This window comes from Leptodactylus fuscus, chromosome 3 (assembly GCF_031893055.1).
Source record: "Leptodactylus fuscus isolate aLepFus1 chromosome 3, aLepFus1.hap2, whole genome shotgun sequence".
Classification (NCBI taxonomy): domain Eukaryota; kingdom Metazoa; phylum Chordata; class Amphibia; order Anura; family Leptodactylidae; genus Leptodactylus; species Leptodactylus fuscus.
The window spans coordinates 53,596,529-53,619,624 of NC_134267.1; the positions used below are offsets into that span (position 1 = coordinate 53,596,529).

The 23,096-nt window shown below is 43.5% G+C and overlaps 1 protein-coding gene across 2 annotated transcripts; it reads right to left on the reverse strand.

Moving 5' to 3' along the window:
• Window positions 1-793: 793 nt before the first annotated feature.
• On the reverse strand, window positions 794-22,156 carry CFAP36 (cilia and flagella associated protein 36). 2 transcript variants are annotated; one of them, XM_075267597.1, is made up of 10 exons: window positions 21,975-22,156; window positions 16,056-16,120; window positions 15,166-15,267; window positions 12,660-12,774; window positions 12,259-12,346; window positions 7,886-7,928; window positions 7,710-7,785; window positions 5,830-5,990; window positions 1,720-1,869; window positions 794-1,335 (listed from the first exon to the last, which is right to left on the reverse strand). In XM_075267597.1, the coding sequence occupies exons 1-10, from the start codon at window positions 22,075-22,077 to the stop codon at window positions 1,246-1,248; spliced, it is 993 nt and encodes a 330-aa protein (XP_075123698.1). In that variant the 5' UTR covers window positions 22,078-22,156; the 3' UTR covers window positions 794-1,245. The 2 variants fall into 2 exon arrangements, with proteins under 2 accessions (XP_075123698.1, XP_075123697.1); XM_075267596.1 differs by having other exon boundaries at window positions 795-1,338; window positions 21,975-22,155.
• Window positions 22,157-23,096: the final 940 nt, after the last annotated feature.

Sequence of the window (23,096 nt, forward strand, 5' to 3'; positions counted from 1 at the left end):
ATGTATACAGATATAACAATTGCTAATGTGGACGTGGGTCACTACAGCTCTAGTTACAACAGAGACCGAGACATCACTAGTGGAAAGCAATCGGGCATGTGACTCATATATTGTATGGATCATATTACCAATGTGTTTTTATCTAGTTTCTCAGTTTCTGTTACAGAAGGAGCTGTAATATTCATAGTATATGAAAACAGGTGGAATAAAACCAGAGATACAGCTGAACTGTCCACAAGTCTACGTTTTCATTTAGCAGTTATAGTTAAACCAAATGGACACCCATTGGATCCCATTATAATCAATGTGGGTCTATTAAAGAGGACCTTTCATGGTTTGGGGCACAGGCAGTTCTATATACTGCTGGAAAGCCGACAGTGCGCTGAATTTAGCGCACTGTCAGCTTTCCCAATCTGTGCCCCGGGTAAAGAGCTTTCGGTCCCGTAGCTCTTTACAGTCAGAAGTGCGTTCCTGACAGTCTGTCAGGTAAGTTCTTCTTCAAAGCAGCGCCTATAGCGCTGTACAGTGTGAGTGGGGAGGAACACCCCCTCCCTCTGCTCACACAGCTCGTCCATAGGCGAGTATTATCAGGAGCGGAGGGTGCGTTCCTCCCGCTCACACTGTACAGCGAGATAGGCGCTGCTGTGGAGAAGGACGTTCCTGACAGACTGTCAGGAACGCCCTTCTAACTGTAAAGAGCTACGGTACCAGGACAGAAAGCTCTTTACCCGGGGCACAGATCAAATTCAGCGCACTGTCGGCTTTCCAGCAGTATATAGAACTGCCTGTGTCCCAAACCATGAAAGGTCCTCTTTAAGCTCCATATGTGTCTGCTATTTTAGCACTCCTCCTGACCATTGCTCTGATCCTCCAATGGACACCATAAAGTCACAATGCAGATGTGAGCATAGTGTAACAATGCTTAGTTCAAGTGTAGCTAGGGAGAACTTTAGAACAATAGGTAAAAATACAACAGGTTAATAAAGTGAAACCCTTCCCTACAAGATAGCAAAAATAGTGAAATGATAGTTACACTATGCAGGCAAAGCCTGTGGACATGCTGCATGTTTCCATAAGTGAGGAAGCCAATGCAAACATCTTTATTGTTGTCACATGCTCTATATCTAGAAAATAAAATATGTATCTAGAGGCTGTGACTTTATTTAAGGCTCACAGAATGTGTCTATGGATAGCTTTGGCAAATAGTTATATGGAAGTATGCAGTGCTAAGCAGTGGCAGGCGCTTCACTTGTTAATGACTTCCTCTTTAAGCTTTTCTGCAAGTTGCTTTCTTTTCTGTAAGTTCTTCAGTTCTTCTTCAGTCATCTCTTTCTGCTGCTGCAAAATATAAAAAAATATATATATACAATTTATGTCAAAAAGAGCTCCTGCAAAATCAGCACCATCCCATTGGTGGTCCCACATACAGGTTTATTCACATGACTATGGCAGCTAATCGCGGACATGATGCTAATGTACACATGTACATGACCACTGAGGGCAATGATTGGTTACAGGAGTCATGTGATGTGATATACCAGACAACCCCTTTAAATGGGGAATCAACATTTAGAGTTGACAGTTCTCGAGAGCAATTGATTCTCTCGTGTGTTCCAAGAAAACCTTCTCCAAATACATCTGTTACACTGCAAGAAAAAGGCATAAAAATCTAAATTTGGGATTCTTTTCTTTTGTTATCTACCACCACCAGCAGGTTACCTTTATTGTACATGCCGCCTTTTCTTTGACCTCCTCGGTATTTTGGATTTCCTTCTTAGATTCCCCTTTCCGCGCTAAAAGATCTGCTCTTTTTTGTTTGAGATATTCTGCACGGTCTCGGAGTTGTTCCTTCTCGGTCTGGGTCAAGCTCTGCAGAGGAAGTTTAGTATGTTATATATTTATTTTCACAAGTCATTTTTGCTTAATTTTCAATAACCAAATCAATTACCGTATATACTCGAGTATAAGCCGAATTCTTCAGGACAGTTTTTGTGCTGAAAAAGCCCCCCTCGGCTTATACTTGAGTCAAGGGTCTATGACCAGCAGCAATAGTAATGTATAGAATCTCCCAGAAAATGGTGAAAAAAAAAAAAAAGTAGCTTTAAAAAAATATAATAAAAAAATAAAAGTTCTAAATCGCTCCGTTTCCCTAGAATACATATAAAAGTAGAAAATTACTGTGAAACACAAACACATCAGGTATCTCTGTGTCTGACAGTGCTCGGTCTACTGAATATACGGTATCTGCAGTGCTCCTGTTCTGTCGGGAAGGGGTTAATAGGAGCACTGCAGATACCCTATATTCAACCAGGCTGAATTCCAAGTGGGGAAAAAAAAAACCCAAAAAAACAACCCAGTCCTCAAGCTCAGGGAAGGGGCAGACAGACAACCAAAACACCTCCTCCCCTTTCCCAGCACCTACTGCACACCAACCATTTTAATTTTTGAAATTTTCCAGTAGCTGCTGCATTTCCCCCCCTCGGCTTATACGCGAGTCAATAAGTTTTCCCAGTTTTTTTGTGGTAAAATTAGGGGTCTCGGCTTATATTCAGGTCGGCTTATACTCGAGTATATACGGTAATAGCAAACGTTATTAAAAAAAAACACTTAGCAGAACATGCACAATATACAATGGGGCAAAAAAGTATTTAGTCAGTCACCAAAAGTTCCACCACTTAAAAAGATGAGAGGCGTCTGTAATTTACATCATAGGTAGACCTCAACTATGAGAGACAAAATGAGAAAACAAATCCAGAAAATCACATTGTCTGATTTTTTAAGAATTTATTTGCAAATTACGGTGGAAAATAAGTATTTGGTCACCTACAAACAATCAAGATTTCTGGCTCTCACAGACCTGTAACTTCTTCTTTAAGAGTCTCCTCTTTCCTCCACTCATTACCTGTAGTAATGGCACCTTTTTAAACTTGTTATCAGTATAAAAAGACACCTGTGCACACCCTCAAACAGCCAGACTCCAAACTCCACTATGGTGAAGACCAAAGAGCTGTCAAAGGACACCAGAAACAAAATTGTAGCCCTGCACCAGGCTGGGAAGACTGAATCTGCAATAGGCAACCAGCTTGGATTAAAGAAATCAACTGTGGGAGCAATAATTAGAAAATGGAAGACATACAAGACCACTGATAATCTCCCTAGATCTGGGGCTCCACGCAAAATCTCACCCCGTGGGGTCAAAATGATCACAAGAACGGTGAGCAAAAATCCCAGAACCACGCGGGGGGACCTAGTGAATGAACTGCAGAGAGCTGGGACCAATGTAACAAAGCCTACCATCAGTAACACACTACGCCGCCAGGGACTCAGATCCTGCAGTGCCAGACGTGTCCCACTGCTTAAGCCAGTACATGTCCGGGCCCGTCTGAAGTTTGCTAGAGAGCATTTGGATGATCCAGAAGAGTATTGGGAGAATGTCCTATGGTCTGATGAAACCAAACTGGAACTGTTTGGTAGAAACACAACTTTTCGTGTTTGGAGGAAAAAGAATACTGAGTTGCATCCATCAAACACCATACCTACTGTAAAGCATGGGGGTGGAAACATCATGCTTTGGGGCTGTTTCTCTGCAAAGGGGCCAGGACGACTGATCCGGGTACATGAAAGAATGAATGGGGCCATGTATCGTGAGATTTTGAGTGCAAACCTCCTTCCATCAGCAAGGGCATTGAAGATGAAACGTGGCTGGGTCTTTCAACATGACAATGATCCAAAGCACACCGCCAGGGCAACGAAGGAGTGGCTTTGTAAGAAGCATTTCAAGGTCCTGGAGTGGCCTAGCCAGTCTCCAGATCTCAACCCTATAGAAAACCTTTGGAGGGAGTTGAAAGTCCGTGTTGCCAAGCGACAGCCCCAAAACATCACTGCTCTAGAGGAGATCTGCATGGAGGAATGGGCCAACATACCAACAACAGTGTGTGCCAACCTTGTGAAGACTTACAGAAAACGTTTGACCTCTGTCATTGCCAACAAAGGATATATAACAAAGTATTGAGATGAAATTTTGTTACTGACCAAATACTTATTTTCCACCATAATTTGCAAATAAATTCTAACAAAATCAGACAATGTGATTTTCTGGATTTGTTTTCTCATTTTGTCTCTCATAGTTGAGGTCTACCTATGATGTAAATTACAGACGCCTCTCATCTTTTTAAGGTCTACCTATGGTTGAGGTCTACCTATGACTAAATACTTTTTTGCCCCACTGTATATCCCAGCACTTTCTTCTTTCATCAATTCTGTTCTTTTGGTCCCATTTTTTTTTTTTTCTTACCGTATTTTTCGGACTATAAGACACACTGAACTATAAGACGCACCTAGGTTTTAGAGGAGGAAAATAGGGGGAAAAAAATGTTGAAGCACAAAATGGTAAAATATTTAATATATAGGAGTTGTAGTTTTGCAACAGCTGCAAGGCCACATTGACAGGTGACCCTGCAGCTGTACGGTGACGCATAGAGCATTTTTTTGCGGGGTCAGATGTACTTTTTAGCTCTACCATTTTGGGAAATGTTTATTGCTTAGATCACCTTTAAATCAGAGGCAAAATGGTGAAAAAAACCCGTCAGTTTAGCACTTTTGATTTTGACGTTCACCGTACAGAAAAAATATTAGTAGACCGGGCATTTTTGGACACAGGGATACCTAATGTGTATGTGTTTCACAGTAATTTTATACTTTTATATGTATTCTAGGGAAGGGAGGTGATTTAGAACTTTTCTTTATTTTATTTTTTTTCAAGTAATATAGCAGTGACAGGCCTGGGAGCCTTCAGTAGGCTCCCGACTGTCACCAGAACAGGTCGGCTCTTACGATATCGCCGCGCAGGAGCCGGCCTGCAACTTTACAGATATGGGGCATTTTACACTTTGGGGGGGAAGGGGGGGGGTTAAGTTTTTATGCTCGCCATTAGAATGTATTCTAATTGCGGGCATTAGCTGCGGGCCTCCGCGTATAGCGGAAACCTGGTTGCTATGACGGCCGCTCTGCAGCAAAGCGGTCGCCATTACAGACCCGGCAACCGCTGTAATAGAACAACAGATGCCGGGGAGAGTTTTAGACGCCAACACAGGTGCCGGGTAGAGATGAGCTAGTACCGTTCGGATCAGCCGATCCGAACAGCACGCTCGCATAGAAATGAATGGACGTAGCCGGCAAGCGGGGGGTTAAGCGTCTGGCCGCTGTCAAAGCGGAAGTACCAGGTGCATCCATTCATTTCTATGGAGCGTGCTGTTCGGATCGGCTGATCCGAACAGTACTCGCTCATCTCTAGTGCCGGGGCCTGCGGCATTGCTACACTCCTGTCCTGCAGGAAGTCAGCAGTGACAGCAGTGTGGCGATGCTGCAATTCCGCTCCTCCACCCTCCCTTATTAGTCCACATTCGGACTATAAGACGCACCCTCATTTTCCCCCAAAATTTTTGGGGAAAAAAGTGTGTCTTATAGTCCGAAAAATACGGTATATTTCTCAGCAACATATCAGGAATGACCCGCCTCCCTTTCCCGTTCTGTTCACTGTTCTTTCCACATTGCAATCTTGCTAAAAGTGGAATCTAGACGGTCCCCAATGGTCAAGCTTTACAGAAACAGCATAGCTCTCTGAGTCTGGATTTTAGAGAGGTAACAGTAAGGTAAGAATCAGGGAACAGAACCTGGAGGGTGGGAAAGTTTAATTTTAGAGGTGGTTGCAGATTCCATGTGGTGACCTGCATCTATCACACATTTGTGGCATATCCTATGGTCCCAGGAGATGGCCACCATTGTAATCTTTATGAAACATCATTAAAAATACTATAGTAAGGTAGTTACAGTCAGAGCGCCCTGTATGCCCGCTTCCTTTCTGGCTTGCTCCATCCAGGCCTCAGCTGCTTCGGTGCTACTAAGCTCTTTAAATCTGACAGACGGCTGTTTGTAGGGAAGTTCTTCCTCTTTCAAGGACTGCTTGATGGTTTGTAAAGGTTTGACTTGTTCTGGAGATAAGAAGCACAATAAAAACAACAGTACAAGCGTCACAAGAACATAGAAAAGTGGAAGCCTAAAAATATACATTAAGTTAAGCATATAACTTCTCAGACAAAAATGCTAAATTAAAAATAGATTTAAAAAAAGGCTGTAGAAAATGTGTAGCGGCTAATAGTGTCATGTAAAAGGAGATTAATCCTGGCACATGGCTTGTTTCACCAAGTTAGAAAGTTATGCCATAATTTAAGCAGTTACTTAAAGTCTACCTAACCTTTCAATAAAATTTGACCACCTTTAATGTCCCTGCAGATAAGCAGTATCATACAACGCTAGAAAGCTGACAGTGCGCTGAATTCAGCTTTGCCGGTATGCGCCTTGGTGCAGGAGATATTATGCCATTAGTTTTGGCACCTACATCCCTCCACTGTCATAAGGGCGGCTTTACTGCTCAGTGTCATTGCTGGGTGGTAAGGAACACCCCCTCTGATAGTACAAGGCTATAGAAGAATACTATCAGGGGGTGCGTTCCTCACAGCCCAGCGATGATGCCAAGCTGTAGGACGGTCCTTCTGATGGTGGAGGGATATTAACCCCTTAACGCTAAATCACGTACCTGTACGTCAGGGAATGTGGTTAGTTCCCGCATTCCCACGTACCTGTACGTGATAGAGATCGCACGGGTTCAGAAGCAGAGCCCGTGCGATCTCCATGGGAGGCCGGCTGTATCTGACAGCCAGGCTTCCCCTGTAGCAGCAGGGACGGTGATTGCACCGCCCCCCCCCCCATTTAACCCTTAAGGTGCCATGATCCATAGTGATCATGGCACCCTAGGGGTTTGGACGGCTATAAATCATGTTGCCGGCAGCATCAGGAGTCTGTGTGAGCTGTAATTTACAGCTACACGCTGCTCCTTAATCCCTCCCCCCATCAGAGCGAGCTCCGATGGGGGGAGGGTTAACCCCTTGGATGCCAGGACGAGGGGAAGCTAGTCTATGCATCTGCATAGCTAGCTTCCTCTATAGACTGCAATACACGTGTATTGCAGTCTGTAGTTAGTATAGAACCAGCGATCCTCTCTGATCACTGGTTCTAGTGTGCTTGCAGCACAAATAAAACAATGTAAAAAAGTTAAAAAAATAAAGTGTGTAAAACAAAAAAAAAAAAACTGTTACATTTCTTGTAAATCTGGAAAATCGCTGTTACACTTGTAAGCCTTATAACGTCCAAAATAAAATTAAAATACAATCAAAAGATGATGCCGATATAAAGCAGAGATATGGGAGATAATATTTATTACTATATTTGGGTGGTATAACTATCTGCCTGAAAAGCAGAGAATTTGACATTTTGAAAATTGCTATTTTTTCCAAATTTCCATCAAATTTCCTATTTTTTTAATAAGTAAATACAAAAATATTGATTAGTGTTTACCACTAACATGAAGTATAATGTGTTACGAGAAAATAATCCCAAAATCACTTGTGTAAATTAAAGCGTCTCAAAGTTATTGCCATTTAAAGTGACACATGTCAATTTTGAAAAAATAGGCCTGGTCCTTAACATACATTTGGGCTGTGTCCTTAAGGGGTTAATAGCGCAGTGTATATGGTTGAAAAGTAACAATTATATCACTTCCCCCCTACAGACGGACTTCTGTATTCTTCCTTCATTTTTTTTCAAGCTCTACTTTGTTAAAAAAAAAATAAAAATTTAAATCTCTCTCTTACCTGTCTCTGTGTTTGTCACCGTGTCATGTGTGGACATTTTGGGGGGACTTTTATTCACATGACATCCACTTTTTTCCTAAATTTAATAAAGGGACACGAGTTACAGAAATGTCTTTTGTTTACAGTGCTACAAAATGTTACATTTTGTTTAAAAAGAATTTGAATAATTTCCCAACCTTTCTGCGCAATTGTTCCTGCTCATATTCCTCTCTTGATATCCTACAAAGACACAAGTAAACTTTCTAAAAATCGAAACAGAATAGTCCCCTCTGTTTCAACATACAGATTGACCAATAAGCAACTGATCAACACAGTATATGTATTGCACTAGGATACAAAGCAAATATTGTAACATTAAAGTGTACTGAAACTTTTTATTTCATAACTCAATAATGCAGGTGAAGGTAAACTTTGTAATACAATTTATTAAAGGAAAGTGGCTGTTTCTTTATTTTCTTCCTTTTGTCTCTGCTCTCATCACTTTCTGCATTGACTGGTTCTTTCCCAGGTTATGGGGATAATATCACTCCTTAAGGTGAGAGCACCTTCACAGGAGTATGGAGTCTTACAAAGCCATTTTTACTCCACTGGGGAATTATGGGAAAAATATGCAAATCTGGAAAACATAATCCCCCAGTAGAGCGAAAATAACTTTGTAAGACTCCATACACCTGTGAAGGTGCTCTCTCCTTAAGGAGTGATATTATCCCCATAACCTAGTCTAGAAGTCTCATCTTTGCCAAACCAGTTTTCCCTATGCTGTGCTGAAGAAATCCAACCAGATCGAAACAACGCTGTCCACAGCTGGGATTCTGTTCCTTTTGGAATAGAATAAATTGGTTTGGCATATCCTCGCATCATAGCAAAAGACTTGTTGAAAAAGTCATGCATGATGCTTAAGAGGGCTACCCCTAGAGGGCAGCAAACAGAGGAACGGTTTTCCTATTTACATCTTGGAAAACAGATTTGCATATTTTTCCCATGGTTCTTTCCCTACACAGATGGATCAATTTGCAATGAAATCTATGGAAGGGAGGAGGACAAGGGAGACACATTCACCTAATAATCCACCTCTGTTGTAGGATAAAACTGACACTGTGATAGTGAACAGGGGTCTCTTATCCTCTGCCCTGTCCTCTTCTCCCCCTCCTTAATAGACTTCTATGGCCTGATGAACAAACTTCTGTGTATGGATTTAATCTGAGGCAGGAAGGAAGGAAGTGAAGAAAACAGATCCTTATCTTTAATAAAATATATTACAATATTTACAATTATCACATTTATGAGTCTGAAAGAAAATGTAAAAGTTTAGTTATACTTAGGGCAACATGCTGATTTACAATGAAAGTTTTATAAATAATCATCGATCATTATCACCTGCAATTACATGGACTGACAGTGTCAGTAAAGTGCTGCGGAACATGATGGCGGTACATACGTAACCAAATTAACCCCTTCCCGCCGATGGCATTTTTTGATTTTCGTTTTTCGTTTTTGACTCCCCTCCTTCTAAACCCCATAACTTTTTTATTTCTCCGCTCCCAGAGTCATATGAGGTCTTAATTTTTGCGGGACAATTTTTTCTTCATGATGCCACCATTAATTATTCTATATAATGTACTGGGAAGCAGGAAAAAAATTCAGAATGGGGTGGATTTGAAGAAAAAATGCATTTCTGCGACTTTCTTACGGGCTTTGGTTTTACGGCGTTCACTGTGCAGCCAAAATGACATGTCCCCTGTATTCTGTGTTTCGGTACGGTTCCAGGGATACCAAATTTATATGGTTTTATTTACATTTTGACCCCTAAAAAAAATTCCAAAACGGTGTTAAAAAATTTTTTTTCTAAAAGTCGCCATATTCCGACGGCCGTAACTTTTTTATACATAGGTGTACGGGGATGCATAGGGCGTCTTTTTTTGCGGGGCCGGGTGTACTTTTTAGTTCTACCATTTTCAGGAAATGTTATTGCTTTGATCACTTTTTATTCAAATTTTTATCAGAATTAAAACAGTGAAAAAACGGCGGTTTGGCACTTTTGACTATTTTTCCTGCTACGGCGTTTACCAAACAGGAAAAATATTTGTATAGATTTGTAGAGCGGGCGATTTCGGACCTGGGGATACCTAACATGTATATGTTTCACAGTTTTTAACTACTTTTATATCTGTTCTAGGGAAAGGGGGGTGATTTGAACTTTTAATACTTTTTATATTTTTTTATATTTTTTTTTACTTTTTTTTTTTCTTTTTTTTTGCATTTATTAGACCCCCTAGGGGTGTTGAACCCCAGGGGGTCTGATCACTAATGCAATGCATTACAATGCTAATGCATTGCAATGCATTGCAAAAAAGCATCATCTCTTTTGCAGGCTGCATACACCAGCCTGCAAAAGAGAGAATTTGCAGACCGGCTGGGAGCCTTTAACAAGGCTCCTGGCTGTCATGGCAACGGGGGGTCGGCCCTGGAGCATGCTCCAGGAGCCGGCGATCCTTGCCAAAATGGCGGCGCCCATGCGCCACCGGGAAAATGGCGCCTCCGGCGCCTTTGACAGCAGCGCCGGAGGGGTTAATGCCTCCGATCGGTCCGGGGACCGATCGGAGGCATTAGAGCCGGTTGTCTACTGCTTGAAGCAGTAGACACCCGGCGGCTATGACGGCCGCCCGGCTCCCGGGCGGTCGCCATAGTTACAGACCCGACGCGCCGTACTATTACGGCGCATGTCGGGAAGGGGTTAAAGAACTAAAAGGGGCTGTCTGGGGAGTATAACTTACTTCTTCCAGTGACATTTTGAAACTGGACCTGGGATTTCCAGACTAGTTCTGACCCGGGGTCACATGATCAGAGCCAGTCCCCATCCCCTGGATTGCTCTGCCGCCTCCCTCCTCTCTCATTATTTTTACCCCCCAATAGCATGAGAGAGGAGGGAGAAGGTGGAGAGGCCTGGTGAATGAGGGCTGGTTTCGTTCACATGATGTGGGGTCAGAACCAGCCATGAATCTGCAACTCCAGGTTCAAAAAGTTCCCAGAAGTAGTAGTAGTAACTTAACTTACGCTCCTGAGACAACCCCCATAACATTCCCAGTGTGATCCTTGTTGATCTTTCTGGTGTAGTTCCTTTAATTCAGTCCTCTCTTCATTTCTGTGTAGTGGCCACCAGGGCCTTATTCTTGGATGGACTGCCACTGACAAAAATGGGTAAAGGGTCTCAAAATACCAAAGTACAGTGTGCTTAGTAGTCCAAGAATCTGGTGGTGATTTTACGGAAGTGAAGAGGGTGGAAGGAACTGCACCAAAGAGATTAAAAAGGAGGACACCATTTACTATTACTTTTTTTTACTGAAAACTGGAGGGCGGCTTTAATAGCACATGTGGCATTGGCAATTCTAATAAGCCTCTTATCCCTTCTTATTCCACTTTCACCCAATGATATAGTTACTACATAGATAATTAAGAACAAGCTATATAAAACAAGTATACGACATATAAATTAGTCTACCTAGTATAACCTGCTGAGAGATGAGAAGATTTACTCTATTAGGGGGCGTTCACACTACCGTCAGTGTCAGCTCCTAGTGTCTGTTCAAAATCTCGCATGGACATTAGGAGCGGACACTAGGTGTGTCTGTGACACTTTTCATTTATTTAAATGGCGATCGGGTGCGTTCTTTTGCACTCTGTGCCTGTCCTTCACTGTCTGCTTGTAAAGATGTCAAACTTTTCAAGCGGACAGAAAAAACCTACATGTCGGGTTTTTCTAAGATCACTAGCCACTACTTCTCTGTAGCATATGAAGCGAATACATGAGCAACTTACTATCCATTCATAAAGAACTTCAGCAGGGAAAAGAAGTTCTAATACTCCTACTACTATTGCTGCTTCTCCAGAAACGTATCAAGCACAAAGCAACTGGAAGTGATCAGATATTCAGCAATATGTAACACTGGACCAGGATACTTTCATGAAGTAAATGAGTATTGGATGGAGGACATTAAAAGGTCCACTCAAAACTGCTGTCAAAACTAAATAGAGGATAAGGAAAACAGTGTATACATCCAAGGGGCAATGGATATGCAGGATACATATCCAAGAAATCCAAGTTTTAATACCCCAGGCTACCATGATCACATGTGCCCGTGGCTTCTTCAGGTATGCACTGAACACTCCCCAGCCCCTCCCTCTGCTCCCAGGGACGGCTCTAGCAGCCATTCAGGAGACTACTAAAGCTGACGATAACAGCAGAGGGAAGAAACTGGAGAATATTCAGTTCAGAGAGCCCAGGGCACTGCACATGAAAGGACTGTGTCCTGAGCACTTGCAGTCACAGCAAGGGGTACATTAAAACATGTACTTCTCTGACATGCAACCATCTATCTAATTCTAAGCCATCACCCCAGCTATGTATACATATGGCTCCCCCAGTCCTCAGAATAGCACTGTCAGCAGCTCATATGCAGACATCCCATAATACTATAGTGCACTTCCCCCGCGTTCAATGCCTAATCCAAGCCAATGTAGATATATAGTAGAACAGAACTTAACGTTTTACCTTAAAGCTTCCGTGATCATTTTTATCTCCTGTTGTTCCAGGTCTGAAATAAAATCTGCACCGTTTTTCAGGCATTCTGGAAGGTCACCTATACCAAGATATATCAAATCTATTATACACATATATTGGAAACACAATAAAACAAGTCTTTTCTCAGATTGAGAAATATTCAAGGGGAATTCACACATTTCAGATTTATTGCAGAAATTCCGCAACAAAAAATCACTTCCATTCATCTAAATAGGTTGTAGAAGGCTCTGCTAGCCCTATGTAGATAAATGGGCCAGTTGCAGTAATTTCTGCAGCAAAGTTGCCTCATGTGAATTTGCCCTTAAAGGCAAACTGTTGTATCTTGCAGGTGGTAAAGCAGCAAGTAGAGAGCAGAGGCCTCCATATATTACCATTCTTTTGCTGTATTATGTGAATTGCTTGTAACTGGAGCTCTATGTTCTTCTGCAGCATCATTTCTTTAAAGACAACAAAATCTTCTACCGCTACCACAGACTGCAACATACTCTAGAATGGAGGACAAGACAATTTAGCTTCATCCGTATCAGGAAAATGAAGGTGACGTCTATTCTCTGATACTTGCCGGTCACATGAAGTAAAGCTTAGTTTATGGCAGTTCAGAAAGCAGTGGCGCACACTGATTTCCATGTAGATTAACTTACCTAAGGTCAATAGGAGGATTACAATTGTATTATCTCTTAATCTACGTTATCCCTCAAAGACTGTCCGGAAAGATTTATGGCAAGAGAAAACACAGCATATGTTGCCTTGTCATGACTGGAAAGCATCCATATTCATTGCAGAATATTAAGGGAGGGGGTTGTCTGATGTAGAAACATCGTTAGAGCTGGAATGAAGTGAAGCCTCCCATAAAAACATAACCTATTAGTAAGACTGGCAATGTCTCTTACAGGCTTGTGCATTGCATTGAGAGTCTACAGATTTTAATTATAACTGTGTAATGCTTCATTTCTCCTGTGGTGGCGCTGCAGGGGAATTGAACTCTAGCTGTCAGTTTCCTTGGCACTTCTAAGCAACGTTGTGTCACAGTGTCGCTATAGTCTTCTGATACCTACTTTATTTTCTCTCTTCCCATAGTTTGTAATGGAGATCTCACTAAGGGCGCATTCACACGATGTAACGTGCCGCGTGATATGGCACGTATACGGCGTGTGAGAGTTTGCGCACCATAAACGCTCCCATTGATTTCAATGGGAGTTAGAATCGTATACGCCGCGTTATTTCCTCAGGTATCATCCTCAGTTTTGTTCTTCAGCAGTATATCCCATAACCAGTGGCGTAACTACCACCATAGCAGCAGAGGCAGCTGCCACAGGGCCCGGGACATTAGGGGCCCGGTGACAGCTACCCCTGCTACCCCCGCTCTTATCACAGACAAACTGTTGTAACTGCGATAAGAGCGGGGAAAGATTGTAGGACCTTGTGTGACGTCAGCCGTCACATGACTAGGTGGGCGTGTCTATAGCCCGTGCTGTCCTGGAAGAGGAGAGATGTGCTGCTAGGTAATGAAGGGGAGGGGGAAGGGAGATGCAGGATGGAGAGTGTCTGTGTGTGTGAAAGTGTGTGTGAGTGATATCTATGTATTAGGAGGAGAGGTCTGTGAGTGATATCTGTGTATTAGGAGGAGAGGTCTGTGAGTGATATCTGTGTATTAGGAGGAGAGGTCTGTGAGTGATATCTGTGTATTAGGAGGAGAGTTCAGTGTACTGAGATCTGTGTATTAGGAGGAGGGGGAGGTCAGTGTCCTGATATCTGTGTATTAGGAGGGGGAGGTCAGTGTCAGTAGATGGATCAGTAATCTACACATTGTTTGCATTCAGACTTGCCTGCAATTGCTGTTACTAATGACTGTCTAATAGTAGTCAGGGGGCGCTCTGTTTATTGCATTGTATTGTACTGAAGGGGAGGGGGATGTGAGATGCAGGATGGAGAGTGTGTGTCTGTGTGTGAGTGTGTATGTATGTGTGGTGAGGAGCAACAGTAACCTAGGGGCAAATGTAAATGTTGCAAAAAACAGTCTGCCAAAAACATATCGGCCATGCTGAATATTTTTGGCCAGTTGTCAGACAAAAATACCAATGTCATTTAGTTGTTGGCACTTCAGTTCATCATATGAACAATCTCATCATCCATCAGATGACTGTCCAACATCTAAAGTACCGTATGACCAGCCTCAGTTTGTGCATCTATTAGTAATGTGAGCCTGTGACTCCCAGTCCATGCTTAAAACACTATCACTTTGGGAGTCACAGTCTGGTCAAAATCAATAGGTAATGGAACAAGGATAGATATCTATTCGGATAAATGTCATATTTTTACAATGTTTGTGCTTATGTGTACCTAAATCTCCATGCCCTTGACCGAGTGTGCTTATGATGTGGAAAGTGTGCCAAATTTCTGGCAGAATGAATTCAGATGACACTCAGAGTGACATCCAAGCGTATTACGTGATGCACTCACCTCTATGGGGCTTCCCTTCCATTCCAATGACATGGAGCAGGATAGGACCTTCTCTATAATCATCTGAGTCATCAGAACAGAATGGATTAGAAGCCCCCATAGAGGTTTTGCATCAGGTTTGCGGGTATAGTTCGGATTTCCAAATTTGTTGCATGCTCTATGTATTGCAGATATTTTACTGTACTTGTCCCAGAATGGTAAGTAGTAGATGCAATCTGCAGCAAAATCTATATGCAACAAATGCAGACTTTGCTGTGGGTTTCAGGGTATTCTGCATAGGACAGGCAGATGGCACAGCTGTGGCAGGAACATACAGAGATACTTGGCTTTTTTTCACCGCTCTGCAGCGGTTTACAATATGTAGACTATTTTTTATCAATCTAAAATCCAGGTGATAACTCTAAAGACTATTGTCACCTTAATGTCTGGAGAATGAGCGAGGGGAGATAAGCACGCCTGCTGAAACTGCTCCTCACTGATCCCCATTTCGGTCAGATGTTCTTGTATGAGCTTTTCCACCTGGAAGATTAGAAGGAATTCCACACGAGATGGTTATTATGCGAGATATGTCCATTACTGTCATGCTAGGTTCACATCTGCGCCCCTCCCTGACACTTGGGTCCACCAGGGGACCCGAACAACGGAAACCGGACCGCTGTTTTAGTGGATGTACACCGACGGCAGCTGACTTCAATGAATATAATGGGATCCGCCATTTCAAAACTGAAACCAACAGAGAGAAAGATCCTTCCTGCAGGACTTCTCTTTCTGATGATTTCTGGCACTTTCTGCGGTGGAATCTCCAACAAAGACTCTGGTGCAGATGTAAACTTAGCCTTACAGAATGAATTTGCATAATTCTAGCTCTCTCTACTGTATACACGTATTGAATATCCTTAGTAGAATACCACGTTGTGCTATGGCCGAGGACAGCTGTTTCGACCTATTTGGATCTCTTCAGCCCAGCATAGAGAAGACTGACTTGGCAGAGGTGAGAGGCTTCTAGACAGGGTTAAGGGGATATCGTCCCTCCTTAGGGAGAGACCTCAGCTGTCCTCGGCTGAGAGACTGTACTTGGTAAAATCCCACATCATTGCAGCAATGGCCTCTGGTAAGGTCGGGCATGATGTTAAAGGGAGCGCCCCCTAGTGGGCTGCATGACTGAGGCACTGTCTTCCTATTTACATCATGGAAGACAGATTTGCATATTCTTCCCATATTCTGCTATAGTACTATTAGCCTGCTGGGCTCCCGATATCTCCAAGAGTCAGATACATTACCATTCACTAGAAATAGATTGTACTTACCAGCTCCTTGTACTCATTGTGAATCTCTGTATATGACAACTTATTCTCCTCTTCATCATCGAACACTGCAGAGAGAAATGTCAGAGTGTCAGAGGATACCATAGACAGAACATACATATTATTAATTCACAGACCCAAACAGATCCCACCAAAATATCAATGGGCTATCATCCACACAGCATATCTATACAGACCCTGAACTGTACGGACCTATCATCCCTGCATGTAGCTGGGGCGTCTGCACTTGGTGACCATATTTAGCAAATAATACATAGTACATAAGCATGGTGGGCCCTGACACCAAGCCGCAATCTGAAGAGATATCAGGGTTAGATATCATTATCACAGCCCATCGCACATTGGACTGGAGGTGGCAGATATCACAGACTGGTATCTCGCTGCTCCCTACAAGGATTTACCATTATTACCAGAAATCTGACGGTATCCATGCTGCACTTCAGGGCTAGGAAAAACTGGTTGTGCCCTTTGCTCTTTATGTATCATTGCACTAATACAGATGGTAACAAGCACCATTGATCCCAGACTAGCGCCGTCTGTTCATCTCTTTACATAGAAATAGGGAGAACTTTAGTAGGGCTGTGAGAAGCCGGAGAAGAACTGCCCAGGGGACACATCTCCTGACTCTCAAATAACTAGGTTTTCTCTGAAACTAAACAGGATTTCGGATAAAAACAACATGATGGAGCCTGGTAGGATTTCATGTTGCCTCTGACTACGGTAATATGAAGCTCCTGACAGGTTCCCTTTACGAAGAGATATTTTCTGAATTCTTACATGGGACCCACAACCTGAAGTTTGCACAAAATGTCCTGTAAGTGTAGATGTGGCATGTACATGGAGCCTGTATGGCGGCACGCATCTCTGTAGTACATACTGTAGTATCTGCAATTTTCTTCAGATTTTCTATCCTAGAAGCAATGAATGCAGAATACCATAGAATATAATTCTGTATGAGCACATATATGAGGATACATCATGGCTCCATACAACCTGACTCATACCTGTTCAGAAGTCTCCGTCACACCTGACAGTAAAAACAGCCTGGCATGCAGCTTTTCTTTTCTGGCAAAATCGTGGACACCATGACGGTACCTCATTAAAAATCAATGGGAGCGGTCAGGCCTTGCTGGAGTGCTGGATCTGTTTTCAGCAAAGATCACAACTCAAGATATGAACAGAGTCCAAGAGATACCAAACACTACTTGCCGGCACACATTTACTTAGAGGGGTATCACGCTGGTGAGGAATTTGACCCAGAATTTGGTCAAGTAGAAAAAAAATTCTGCCATGTGAACATACCCTTAGGAGTAGGATTGTCACTCTGCGTGGTTACACCAATCTGTACAATAACATTATAGAATGGCCAAAATCGGATTCCTAAGGTCTTGTTTTGTGTTGTCAGTGAAGCTAAAGCAGACTAGTAATATAGGGATATACAAGTGTCATCCATCCCGACACCACAAGGCAAAACAGCCTGGAGGACTGCCATTCAATATGGGCGCTCATAATACTACACAATAAGACCAATAAGACATGTCACCATAGACACAAGCTAAGCATCTCAGGACAATTCCTTCAAGTCTGAACTGGATTCAGCTCAAATGATGGCAAATACTACAAAAAAAAAAATAAAAAAAATTATTATATGTTCAGGGATATATCTATATATATAAGAAATGATAAATCTGGACGTAAGTGGATGAGCCAAAGAGCATAGACTGGGGGAGGGGGCTCCGCAGCCATCGCAGTGACCACAGGCCAGTCCAGACACCAGCTATTGCCTCAGGCTTTTATACACTTGTAAGTCTTCAATGGGAACAGAGGCCTGAATATGTTAAAATCTGCCAGCAAAGAGTCAGGTCACCCTCATACATATTAGATGGCCAGCAGCTACAACGGGCACCCAACTACACTGGTATTTCTTCCCTACAGTCTCACTTTAGGCCAAAGAAGGATTAGAAGACTGCGTTCAATCCAGGCACATAACAATTCATTTCTCCGGAGCTGAAAGCAACACTAGACATAACTTCAGCTGGTGATGGAAACCATGACAGATGTGAACAGAGCCCAATAGAGAACAGACCTAAGCATGGAACCACCAAATGTAGCGCACTACAAAAGAAGATAACAGGCGGCCATTGATATAAGAATGTGCCCACACTCCATTGTAAGAAGAGTTCCCTTAGATCAGGGCCCCATATAGCATAAATGGCACAGTGTATTACAGTACCTGTGTACAGTACCATAGTGGGCACATGCTGCAATATACTGTATATATTTTTTTAATAAATTGTAGCATGTCAATTATAACTACAGAAACACCGGCGGTTTCCCTATAGGTATAATGGAAGCTGAAAGTCCGCAGGAAAACTCTGCAGACTTTCTGTGAAAAGTCCTGCGGGAAATACCATGATGAGTTTCCACCATGATTTTTCCCACCATGATGTTCCCACTGCGCTTTTTGGCTGTGGCTCTCTAATTGGTGTCTTAGCCCCATACTCAAATGGGCGAGGGGAGAAAGAAAGCAGTGACGGTGTACATGTATAGTCTCCCATAGAGAAGAATAGAAAGGGTCTCTTCTCCATTCTCATCCTTACCATATTATTTCCAACATTTAGCCCAATATCTCAATGTATGCCCTAAAGGATATAGGAAATCCATGTGTTGCAAAGATAAATGGACACCCCACAGATGACTTGTCCAGCTGCTAGTTCACATAAGGCAAGGTCATGTCTGTCGGACCCTTCCCGTCATTAATAATAATGCCATTAGTGCACCCAGATACTCCGCATGATACTTCCTATAGGATTATGGGTTCTCTAACCCGACCCCATACAGCAGGGTCACCTCCTCTGGTTGCTAGGCGCTATCCAAACTTATTTGGGTCCTGTAAATCAGGTCCTGCGGCATATTTAGAACGCAGATACTGAGAAACACTGGAAATCACGAGAATATTTTGCTACAATCTGAGTGAATTCTAGTCAAAATATTCTAAACATACCAAAAATCAGTTGGATTCACTGCCCTTAGAGAAAACTTCTCCAGCAACATTTACTGCCTGTATAAGGGCTAGTTCACACGGAGTAAAATGGCCCGGATTTTAACACGGTCAGTCGCGGCTTTCCGCTCCGGACTAGGCCCAAATGAATGGACCTGGTCTGGAGGGATTGTCTTGATGCGGATGCCGCACCAAGATAGGGCAGGTTGCTTCTTTTGTCCGGTTCCCATTGATTTCAATGGGAGGCAGTTTTTTGATGCGGATTCCGCGTCAAAGTCCGGACCAAATAACTACCTGTGAACTAGCCCTCAGGCCCGGTTCACATCAACGTTCGGGTTTCCACTTGGGAACCCCCCCGAACAGAAACCTAAATGCATTAAAAAGCAGTTACCTTCAGGAAAGACGCAGACCCCATAGACTGTAATGGGGTCTGTGTGGTTTTCGCTTGGTCTCCGCATAAAACATGCTGAGAGAAAAGTGCTGCAATTAGCATGTGAATAAAAACAGGCTCATTCAAAAACTACTGAGGTGATTTACATACAAAAGGTAGGTGTAGAATAGCCTTACTTGAGGCTATGCAAGGATGTGCTTAGTTAAAATGACTTTCCCACTGATCCCCAAATGGTCTCTTGTATTCAGGCCCTTAATGGATTGAAGCTGGTGCAGCGATCAGCCGACCCCCATGGGCATGAGCCCAGCTTGGCATACTTCAGTCTTAGGTTCTGTTCACACATTAGAAAATGGAGATGAATATGAGGACGTCTTTTCCTTCATATTCCGCTCTTCTTTCCAGCCCTGTGTGTGCTACAGCGAAAGCCACAGGAAGAATTAGCAGGACGCTTATTTTTTCAGTTTTTTGTTTTGGTCCTGAACACCCATTAAAAGAAAAATGGGAGGAATATTCCAGCCGAAATCTGGAGTTGATTTTGAGGCAGAACCAACGTGATACGCCTAAATAACCCCACGAGTGAAATACAAAAAACACTTTTTCCCTGCATTTTTCTCTGCGTTTTTTTTCTTCCCCTATTTATTCTATAGGGTAAGCTTTGCAGTTCTGCAGTTAATATGAACATTTTGCATTTTCCAGAAAGGCGCGCGTTTGTGGAGACGCAGCTTCTCGCAGCAATGTCTGGATGAGTTTAATGAAATCTCATTCACTTTGCTGGTCCTATAAAACGAAGAGGTTTGGGTTTTTTTAACTGCGTTTCTGCAGCAGCCAAAAACACTGCATTTTAGCCGTGTGGGGCTAAAAATAAGACTTAAAAAAAGAAGTGTGAATAGCGTCATAGGCAATGATTTTAAATGGAGATGTGAATGGTTGACACACGGGTGAATATTATGTTCATGTGATCTGAGGCGAAATAGTCAGATGTATACTCAGGGTACCGGTCATCTATGGCGGGCCCATGGCCAGCTCTTATCACTAAAGCTCCCAGTACATGCATTCGAGGGAATGGCCCAATGCTGCTAAATACCCCAATATATCATTATTAGAGGGGTCATGTCACAAACACAACTTGTAGGACCTGTGTGAATGGAGCATATAACTGTCACTCCATTCACTTCTATTGCAAGAGAAAGATGAGACCAGTGCAGAAGTAGAGTCGTTTTCACACATGCACATAACCCCTTCCCACGAGACCCCTATTCTTGCAATCATTGGGGGTCCCAGCAATCACATAGTTAGGGAGCCTTCACACAGAGTAAACGCGCGTGCATTTTTGCAAAATACACGTGTAAAAATAGGCCTGTAAAATGTCATTGAAGTCAATGGGAGTCTTATTTTTATACATGTATTTTGCAAAAATACACGCGCGTTTACTCCGTGTGAAGCCCATTCAAGATATGTTACACCAGGGGGTTCACTTACTTTCCCTTGTCCTTATTCAGCCATAGCACAAATCTCAGCCTCCCTCTAACATGTCTTCTCATCCCACACATAGGAGACTGTGAGTGTACAGGGCGCTGCGAGTATACAGGGCACTGTAAGCATATAGGACACTGAGTAAACAGAGCACTGAGCATACAGGGGAGTAAAGAGGACACGGAGTATACAGGGCACTGGGAGTATATGAGTATACAGGGCACTGGGAGTATACAGGGCACTGTGAGTATACAGGGCACTGTAAGCATATAGGACACTGAGTAAACAGAGCACTGAGTATACAGGGGAGTAAACAGGACACGGAGTATACAGGGCACTGGGAGTATATGAGTATACAGGGCACTGGGAGTATATGAGTATACTGGGCACTGGGAGTATATGAGTATACAGGGCACTGGGAGTATATGAGTATACTGGGCACTGGGAGTATATGAGTATACTGGGCACTGGGAGTATATGAGTATACTGGGCACTGGGAGTATATGAGTATACAGGGCACTGGGAGTATATGAGTATACTGGGCACTGGGAGTATATGAGTATACTGGGCACTGGGAGTATATGAGTATACAGGGCACTGGGAGTATATGAGTATACTGGGCACTGGGAGTATATGAGTATACTGGGCACTGGGAGTATATGAGTATACAGGGCACTGGGAGTATATGAGTATACAGGGCACTGGGAGTATAAAGGGCACTGTAAGCATATAGGACACTGAGTATGCAGGGCACTGTGAGTATGCAGGAGACTGTGAGTATATGAGTATACAGGGCACTGTGAGTATACAGGGCACTGTAAGCATATAGGACACTGAGTATACAGGGCACTGAGTATACAGGGGAGTATACAGGGCACTGGGAGTATACAGGGCACTGGGAGTATACAGGACGACACGGTGAGTATACAGGACACTGGGACTATACAGGGCACTGTGAGTGTATAGGGCACTGTATACCAGGGGTGCACACAGCTGTATACACACCAGCAAAGCATCACGGGAGCCGCTCCGGTACCTGAGCATTTGTGTTCTATGAAGCCGCTGACGGGCACGGTCCAGGCGGGGCAGCCGAGGAAGGCCAGCACACTGTCCAGCACCCACTCTGCGTCCTCGGCCATTGGGCCGTGCTGTGTACCGCACACCGGGGCCGGGCTCCTCCTCTCTCCCTCGGCTGTGCAGCCACACAAGTCAGGACCCCGGATGGAGAGTGATGCGCGTGCACGAGCCGGGGCGTCTCCAGGACAACCGGCGTCACCGCCATCTACTAAACACTGGCGGGAGCGCGCGTCCTCTAGTGGTGCCTGAGCTGTGCTCGGCAGATGTAGCAGTGCTCAGCTTGTCATCCTGTGATAAAATGGAAACCCTGACAAATACAGCTCTGCTGCCTCTCCTGTGTGTGCCTTGGATTATCTGGGTTAACCTCTTAAATAAATGTTAAAATTTTTTTGAAAAATGAAATAGTGAAAAAAGGGCAATCACTAATGAAATCCCCCTTCCCCAACATTGTAGGGGTGCACGCTACCCTACCTGAGGTCTTTGTTTACTTGGCTGCAGCGATGACAAGCTGTATACCTCACATGGCCATTACCGCCAGTCACTGAGCTCAGCGCTATATACTGTACATACCTCACAAACTTAAAGAACTGAAAAAGGGACAAATTGTGTGGCGCACTGTTTACCTTGGCAAATTTACGCCATCCCCACCCACCTACTTTGGCTCTGCTCATTCCAATCAATATCTCTGTGCCACAGCAGCACAATATAGTTATACTGGAGATGCCGTGGAGAGCGATCTGCTGGGTCAGTAATGGTGTGGGGCCGCACAGCCCTCCATGTGCTCGCCAGAGGTCACCTGACTGCCATTAGGTACCGAGATAAGATCCTCAGACCTCTTGTGAGACCATATGCTGGAGGGGTTGGTCCTGGGTAACTCCTAATGCAGGACAATGCCAGACCTCATGTGGCTGGAGTGTGTCAGCAGTTAATGCAAGATGAAGGCATTGAAGCTATGGACTGGCGCGTCCGTTCCCCAGACCTGAATCCAATAGAGGGCATCTGGGACATCATGTCTCGCTCCTTCCACCAACGTCACGTTACACCACAGACTGTCCAGGAGTTGGCAGATGCTTTAGTCCAG